Genomic DNA, 9,238 nt, shown 5'->3' with positions numbered 1-9,238 from the left:
CGTACAGATAATTCCTGCTGTGCTGAAGATGATGCCAGCCGCTGTAGTCTTCTGCCTTTAACCATGAATCCCTCCTGCTCTCCTTTGTCCTGTCCTCCACCCTCTTTTATGGTCCATTTCCCTCTTTAATCAGTTCTTCATCATTCCGTCACTTCAGTTCACATCTTACGTTTTGTTCTTTCCCTGCCGCTGTTGTCCATCAGTTCTCGTCATCCTCATCATCATCGCTCATTTGATTTGACATACTCCACTTTCCTCCCCCGCACCATGACGTTTATCTCCCTGATGAGTTTGTTCAACTTTTTTCGTTCAACTCTGGTGCGACCTTTTTCTACAGGCTCAAAATCTGGTTTCCTCCTGCGTCCATATCTGTTCTTCCTTTGTACATGCACATTTTTCATCTGCGACGCAGTCAAGAGTGAGAGCGTTGAGCTTCAAACATCAAAATTGTTCTTCTCCAGTCTTTAGCCGTGTCTTCAGTGGCACTCAGGAAGTTCTTCTCCAGATTAAACACGCATGGGTTTTAGACTCAAGCAGTTGGCTCCCTCCAGACAGAAAATAAAGTACAAAATGAAACAAATGTTTACAGGAAGGAATATTTTCCATGGATGTTTACAGACCGGCAGGTAGGCAAGCACAGCTTGTGAGAATTTATCTTAACCCAGGCTGACCGCAGGGTGTGAACAGATCCTAAAACTTCATGTAGAGTGATTTTAAAACTTCAAAACCGGCTAGAAGCTCCTCATTGCCATCAGTGGTACTCGTTCGCCATCTCATGACCTCCATACCATATTTTCTCTGTTATTTCTTTGTAAATGGCTCTATTGATGTTGTACGTTGACTTGAAACAATGGAAATTGGTGTATATCTGCAGTATCCAACCCTCCCGCCCTCAAAAGTGATTTGTTCTCCTGTGTATAAAGCATCTGGTCCAAATGTCCAGCGATTCCTTCAGAGATCCCAGTCTTACCCCGTAGTATACATTATGAGATAATTTAAAAGAAATATTTCATATACGATTAAGATTATATGTGAATATGAATAGTGTTAGAGAATGAATGTATGAATCGAGTATCCATATATAAATGCAGATATGTGTATATGAAACCTATTTAAGAGGAAACTTTATCTCTTTGTTCTGTGTGTTGAGACGTGTTTGCGAATGTAAATTGTCGGTTTCATCTTCTAACGGCCAGATCGTCATTGCTGAACAAAGTCGATTAAGAAAAGAGGACAATCTTGAAGCGTCCTGACACGGTTTAACGCCATTCGTGAGCAAATCGACTGGATTTGTTTTCGGTTTTTCGCTGCCTTTTATTCTCAGATGTTTATAGTCAACAAAAACAGGTTGTAGTCTTGAGGGAAATGCTCTACAATCCTCAATGGCGTACGTATTCAAATCATCCTCGAAACTACAGCCCGATGCCATGCTTTCTTGCACAATCCTCGTGAATCAGACGCATATCGAAGCATGGCAGTGTTTATGAATATGAAGTTAAGACATGTCTGTGGCCAATCTTCATATCAGTACTGTACGTATGTGTGTGCGTGTATGTGTGGACGTGAGGTAAATAAATAGCTAGTCTTAGTTGTTGAAAGTGGTGAGGTCGTTCTGTCTTTGACATGGTTTATCTGCTTCATTCGGACAGCTGGACCCACAGCAGGCACCTCTGTTTCAAGCACAGGTTCTCTTTTCATTCACAGAGTCATTAGACTGCCCGATTGAGAGCATGGAAAATGCTCGCATTGATGCTGTACGATATTAGCAGACTCCCAATCACTGGCTGCCATACTAAAGAATTGGAAGTTCTTTGATCAGATCCAAAAAGGGGGTAAAAAAAAAAAAATCAGCTTGTTGACATTGAATCTGTAAATGGCATTTGAAATGAATTTGAGACCGCGGTTGGCATTTCACGAGGGCAACTGCAGTAGGCCTGGGCGGTCCCATAGAGATTTTGCTATACTTGCATCACTTTAGATGTATTTGCACAGTTATAAAATATTAACCACTTTTCCCATGCTGTCAAATTTGACTTATGTGATCAGAAAAGTTGGAACTTCCTGTTTTGTTTATTTCTTACTTGCATAAGATTAAGTTTTATGTTTCCATTTGATGCCAGATATACCCCAAACTTTTAAATGAGATATATATATATATATATATATATATATATATATAAAACCTTAAAACTACAAAACTTCAGGTTCAGTAAACATATCTTAGGCTCACCAAGGTTGCATTTATTTAATCAAAAATACAGTAAAATTAGTAAAATTGTTGAAATATTTTAGTAATTTATAGTAACTATTCTCTTTTTAAATATATTTTCAAATGTAATTCATTCCTGTGATGTTAAAGCTGAATTTTCAGCATCATTCGATCACAGTGTCGCATGATCATTGAGAAATCATTCTAATATGCTGATTTGCTTCTCACCAAACTATTATTATTATTAGTATCATCATCATCAACATTGAAAATGGTTGTGCTGCTGGAAAGTTCAGAAGAACAGCATATATTTGAAGTAATATTCTTTTAACATGATTTAATGCATCTTTGCTGAATAAAACTGTGTTCGCGTGCACACACACACACGCACATATTTTTTGGATTTCCAACTAATAAATATACTGTGACATATACATTAACGTGATATAGAGGTTTTTAGTTATACCGCCCACCCTAAAGTTCTGTAATGGAAAAAAAAAACATTAAGACAAAAAAAAAATCGTTTCCATGAAAGTTTTGGATGTTTTATGAGGCGTTTTGTTTGCTTGAAGGCATTGATGAAAAACCGCAGAATAGCACTGCACTTCAGCGATCCTCTTGCGGAGGAAAAGAGATGCTGCTGGGGGCTCCATTACTGATATTTGTTGTTGGCAGTGTCGATTATGAGATCGTTCTCTATATCCTCGCCTCTCCTCTGTACAGCCATTCGCAGACTCTCATGTTAACCTATGCAATCCTAAAGCTCCATCTTGTAGTTCTCAGTAGAGGTCTTTGCCCCGCGGGTAGTGTTTGACTTGTGTTGTTGTGCAAAAATCAAAGATTCCTTTTATGTGCTGTTTTTGTTCATAGAAAAACAATATTTATGACCATGTTTATCCTCAGAGTTGGAACCCAATTGGTCTCTGTAGCAAACACCCTCAGCCCAGTGTTAGAACAGTGATGGGTTCATGTGCACCTTCTATTTTTGTGAAAATCAATAAACAAAGAAAGGGGTGTTAAATAAACATGTAAATGTGAATGTAAATTGTGCCAGTGTTAATTATTTATGTGGAAACATTTTGCACTCTAAGCAGTCAAGCAAATCATGTAAATTAATGAACTTTAATTATAATATAATCCGAAATTATAAACCTTTTTTTTAGTCTTTGGGAATGAAATGCATCTGACTGTTGGTAAACAAAGAAAAAAATTAATTAATTAAAAATGCAAATTATTTTGTACCAATATTTATTAAGAAGAGTGTCAAACAAATGCACTTGATTAATTGAAAAATTCTTGTACAATTATTATAATTTTTTTTTTTTTTACCAAAATTTAAAGTTTTATTTTTTAGTAACATCCTTTTTTTTAGTCTTTGGGAATGAAATGCATCTGACTGTTGGTAAACAAAGAAAAAAATTAATTAATTAAAAATGCAAATTATTTTGTACCAATATTTATTAAGAAGAGTGTCAAACAAATGCACTTCATTAATTGAAAAATTCTTGTACAATTATTATAATTTATTTATTTTTTTACCAAAATTTAAAGTTTTATTTTTTAGTAACATTTTTAGAAAGGCCAGACATATTTATCAACAACTTTGTGTGTATAATATTGGTGATACTCAAGCCTCTATTTCCTACTTACTATTTCTTACTTACTGCAGTCATAAATATCTAATCATATACTGAAGGTGTTTGGGTTTTTCTTAGTTATCATGGTACAACATTTTGCTGGAGGTCTGGCCTTGTCACAGCCGTGTCTTCTCCAGGTAAGATTTCCTCGTCCATGTTGTGGCCGTTGTCTGTCTCATCTCTCTCTCTTCCTCCTTTGTCATTTTAACTTTTGTTCTGAACACCGACTGGAAGTTCACAAAAAAAAAAAACTCTGCAACTTGGCACTATAAGACCGAGTTGGAAAAAGTAAATCATATTGATCTCCACCTGAGACCTAAATGTGTGTTTACTGATTTGAAATGATGATACGGTGCCCATTTGATAAATAGGCCAAGGATATTGCAAAATAACTGGAAGTTCACAAAAAAAAACAAAAAACTCTGCAACTTGGCACTATAAGACCAAGTTGGAAAAAGTAAATCATATTGATCTTCACCTGAGACCTAAATGTGTGTTTACTGATTTGAAATGATGATACGGTGCCCATTTGATAAATAGGCCAAGGATATTGCAAAATGGCATTTAGATGAAAGAAATGGACTCCTGGCAGATACAGAAGGCCAGGTGGCTCAAGTTAATCATTTTTGACGTCTGCAGAATCACAAAACAAGACAAAAGCATCGGCCTTTCTCCCTGTTTTAGGGCACATCCAACAAAATTTCTTTAAAGGACGTCTGGGTACTTTTCTGGTTTTATAACTTAGTTCTACAGCATCCAGACCTGAATCAGCCCTTAAACCTTTCAAGTATTAATCTTATGTTTGTTGTTCTTATTATTTTCATTAATCTAAGTCATAAACCAACCGCCATTCTCTTTCAAACAAATTGTTTCACAAGCCAGTGCAGCCAAATTTGCCAGGATGCCTGTAGGAATTTTGCCGTTTAGGAGACTTTATTATTGTGTTTCATTCCATTAAAATCGCATTGACTTTAAAGGAGCTCTTAAAGCAGGGAGTTCATGAATAAATTAGAGCTTCGGAGCAAAAGCAGCCTAATTTGGTATTGTGCTTCATGTCATGCGTTTTCCGCTGGCATTGTATAACACAAAAATAGCCTCCTTCAAAGGTGCGGTTATCTACACTTTTGAAGATTGTACAAGCCGTTTCTGCTGCTTCTATATGCAAATGACCACTTTTATCGTTGGCTAACCTCTTTTCATGTGAAATGTGTGACATCCTGAATAGATGATAAATGTGGGAGGTCATGTTAATGTTCACATTGTTTGGACGTCTATAGATGTTTCTTTGAATGGTCTGGTTGGACTGGTGATGGAGGTTTTTGTAAAAAAAAAAAAAAAAAAAGATTGTAATTTTTAACATTAAAAGACTAATGCTATATTAAAAACCTGTTGATTGGTTAACAGTTCTCTTATTCTATATGGTGTAAATTTAGTGAAAAAAACGTAAATTGACATTTGATGTTTTTTCATTGAACCAACTGTTCTTAGCTTTTTTCTTATTGTTTATGCACATTAGGGTTATGCTAGATTATGTTACATCCTATGTTGGTAAATTAATGTTTATTGTATTATTTTAGTATCGTGTGTTACCATGGTGTTTTGTATTTTTGTGCATGATGTTGTGCACCTCCTTTGTGCTTGTGGAAAAGCTACTTGTGATGAACTTAGTTTCATCATGTGGCTTTCTCATTACCACCTGTTTTTTTTTAAGGTGATTGTCAGTATATTACAAAGATAAAAACATTTGAGTAATTTGGTAGATTCAACATTATTTCACTATTTTTAATGAGATGTACTTAATTACTATAAATTTAGATTCTATCTGCAAAACTAAATGTTCCTAAAAACCTTTTAAATAGTCGTTTTTATTATTTTTATTCATCTTTGTCATAAACCAACTGTCATTCTCTTTCAAAACAAAGCATTTCACCAACCAGTGCCTTTCCAGGATGCCTGTACTGTAGCTATTTATTTATTTATTTATTTTTCTAATAGCGTAAGCGTTCTCCCCTTTAATTTTTGTTTTTAAAAGTCCCCCTGCAGTCACTAACTTTATCCCTTAAACTTCAATGACATTTCAACACAAATAATGTCTTCATGTCCTCATGAACGAATTATAAAGGCTCGTCTACAAGTCCGTGCATCAGAATGGTAATGCATTTTATTCAGCACTCCCTACAGTGTCAGACCTATAATGGTAATTGATATTATTGCCGTTTGGCTTGACTACTTTATCAAACAGCTAATAATGTGTTGTTAATGTCACCCAAACCATGTTCCCGTTTGCCATCTCCGACTGCTAATGATATGAAAAGTCCCACTGTGCAAATTGAGGGGATTGGCTACATGTATGTTACAGTAGGGAACAGGCTTTCAGACTGAATTTTTGAAACTGTCTTGAAACTGCAGTGGTGTTGACTGATAAATTTGCACATGGTTTGTCTTTTAAGCATCAGATAGACATGTAGACAACGTTAAAAAAAACTTGACGACCTCAGGGAGTCTTTAATTTGTTTTAACTTATTAAAACAATAAGTTATAACTCTTTTGCAGATGATCTGCCTAACGTCAACGGCTATGATTCTTCATCGGGAGCCAGTAACATCCAGAGCTCAGATGTTCCTGCAGAAGAAGATGAGGTTCTACTTGCGTGCAGTGGCTCAAAGCTTCTACTGCTGGACTCCAAACTCCTCAACACTACAGCTCTCAAACTCACGCCATCGTCCTCCCCAGACGTCTTCTCAAATGCACCATTCCCTGGATGTGGACGAGACGGTAGGGACATCTTCACCGGCGCTCCATTTCCTCAACTTCAACGAGCCCATCTGCAGCCTGACGTCTTCCTCCAGGCCCCATTCTACAGAAGGAATGATCTGTCTGGCCCGCAACATCTAACGAGGTGCACGAATGGCAATGAGCCCATTCTGCCCCATCCACCCGTGCACAGTCAAATCCGGTTTCCTCATTGCGTCGAGGCTCCGATGCCCCAGCAACCCATTGCCGCCCACCGCGTGGTCTCCAGTGTGGGCCAGCAGGCGGCCGTGAGCTCAGTCCCCGTTGGGCCACTTCACTCCTGGACGGTAGGTGTTCGAGCAGTGATGGACCCCTTCCTGGCAGCCCCCTTCCAACCTCGGGGCCCATTGGGAAAGCCTTAATGTTTGAGAATGTTGTGCTGTCCCAGTGCTGGTTATATCTGTGGTGGAAGCAAATCTGGTGTAGTCTATCATGAGACGACTACCTCAGTCCTCAGTCCTCTTGTCACCGCAGCACTTTAGCTCACCTTCACTACGATGTTCTTCTTCTGTGCTTCGCTCCACCAGGCATGAAGAGAGCGATTTCATCTTTTGATTGATATAATGGTCTATAATCTGCGTATATTCATCCAATTTCTTTTTGCAATGGTTTATACATTATAAGCTTTTTTTTATATCATACACAGTATTAAAAAGGATGTAAAATGTGAAAATTAAGGAAGTTTGTTGTGCTCTGTTTACTAGTTTACAGGGAGCAGCTGATGGAACTATTCAATGGTTTTTAGGCTTTTTGAAGTACTAACTACCTTTCTGAGTCTCGAAGCTGGAAGAATTTCCAGAACCTGGTGACAGAATTGTGTTGAGGCCTTATGACAGGTAAAAATAGCTGGAGAATCACGTTTCTTTGCTGTTCTTGTTAAACCCAAGGTACTGTAGGCGTCCTAAGCTGGACTGGAATGGACTGTAAGTAACTGACGGTCACATCCACACCATCTAATGCAGTGAACTCATTGAAGCACTTTTACGATCTGTAATCGTGGATATTGTAGTTTTGCTATTTAACAATCTGCTGTATATTCACTGTGTATTACTTATATGATAAATAATTTCTGTTAATGTCTCGTCTTCTGTTCCTTAGTAATTTAATCATCCCTTTTTGAACACCTGCAGGACTTACAGGCTGAATATATATTATTAATAGGGTTTCAAGTGTGTAGCGCTGAAACCCTATTGTAATTTGTAAGATTTTCAAAGATCACCGTTCTGACATAAAAGCGATCGGGCAGACCAAACCGTAAGGTGTAGAGACTTGAAACTTTGATGCATGGTAGTACCCACCCCGTCTACAAAGTCACCAAAGCTTGCCCCGAAAGTATGCAGTCGCTCATAACTCCTAAACCTTCTATATTCTTACATCATAGGAATCCTTGGCTCAAGACGAACAAAACGCATGTGTCGGATTCATTTGTCGCATGGTAAAATTTTCGGCCATTTTAGATTTTGTGAAAAACCTACTACTTTGAATTAGTCCTAGGCTTTCGCCCGATCAGACCCAAAGAAGTACAGAAAGATTCTCTGGAGAGTGAATATCAATAATTATCAAAGAAAAGTTGAGTTTTTGACTCACGAAAATGTTCAAAAGAGGCGGGGCCACTTTTCCTAAAACGGCTATAACTTTTGAGCAGAGTGAGATATTTACACCAAACTTGATATGCATATATAAGACCTCAATCTGAGGTCACATGAGAAAACTCGTGGAGTTAGGGAACTGTGTGGCGCTATAATAGGACAAAAACTTAAAAATGGATATAACTACACAACCATTTGTCTGATTGACTTGAAAATTGATATGCCATGTCTGTGTCCAAAGTGCCACAGCTGTCTATGAGGACATTCGTGTATCTTGAAAAGACATGACTGTGATCGGGCAAAAAGTTTGAGAACGGAGGCCGATCGGAACGAAACTAAGTGGGCCTGTTTGACTCACGGCCCTCATGGTCTGTGTAAAATTTGAAAGAAATCAGCCTGGGGCGAAGCCGCATTTTTCAATTGTGTAAACGATTGTATATTGAGCAATTTTTCACATACAATATTCATATCACATTTTGTCAAAGTTTGCCACTTCATTTGTTCTGTGACACCAGATTTTACAATTATGCCAATAATAATTACAATTACAATAATTACAATTTTTCATAGTTTTGATTGGAGTGAAACCTGAAAATGTTATAACAAAGAGACTTTGCAGTAAGCATTTCGTTACCTATCATTTATTTCAAATATATATATGTGCGTGTTTGCATGTGTATATGCTAAGTGGGTATTAAGTATTATAGTTTAACCCTTTCATTTTTGTGTACATGTATGTAGCATATTTATCTCCATAAAAGCGATAAAGGTCTTAAATCACTTGAACCCCGGTAATCGCTGCTTGCAGCTATATTGTATTAGATTTTTTGTATTATATGATTTTCTTAAATATTATATAGATTCTTCATTATATATTTAGTTTATGTAGTTTTATATTATGTAAGATCATGTTAATATTTGTTCTAATTTTATCCGAATTGTTTTTTTTTTTATTAATACTTCATTTTGCTAGTTTGTTGCTTGTGTGGTCAACACCGTCGAGAGAGCCA

The 9,238-nt window shown here is 37.1% G+C and overlaps 1 protein-coding gene across 4 annotated transcripts in view; it reads left to right on the top strand.

The window, feature by feature from the left end:
• aak1b (AP2 associated kinase 1b) overlaps positions 1-7,700 on the top strand; it is a 31,595-nt gene extending 23,895 nt beyond the window's left edge. For 2 of the 4 annotated variants that reach the window (XM_016447177.1, XM_016447175.1), the window contains one exon: positions 6,400-7,700. In XM_016447177.1, the coding sequence (XP_016302663.1) occupies positions 6,400-7,001 (602 nt within the window). In that variant the 3' untranslated portion in view covers positions 7,002-7,700. Of the gene's footprint in view, positions 1-7; positions 2,129-6,399 lie in introns of those variants that run through there. The other 2 variants (XM_016447176.1, XM_016447179.1) reach the window with 2 other exon arrangements.
• The last annotated feature ends 1,538 nt before the right edge of the window (positions 7,701-9,238 follow it).

The sequence above is a fragment of the Sinocyclocheilus anshuiensis genome, unplaced genomic scaffold (assembly GCF_001515605.1).
Source record: "Sinocyclocheilus anshuiensis isolate Anshui unplaced genomic scaffold, SAMN03320099.WGS_v1.1 scaffold343, whole genome shotgun sequence".
In the NCBI taxonomy this organism is placed as follows: Eukaryota; Metazoa; Chordata; class Actinopteri; order Cypriniformes; family Cyprinidae; genus Sinocyclocheilus; species Sinocyclocheilus anshuiensis.
This window is presented reverse-complemented; position numbering and strand designations above follow the sequence as displayed.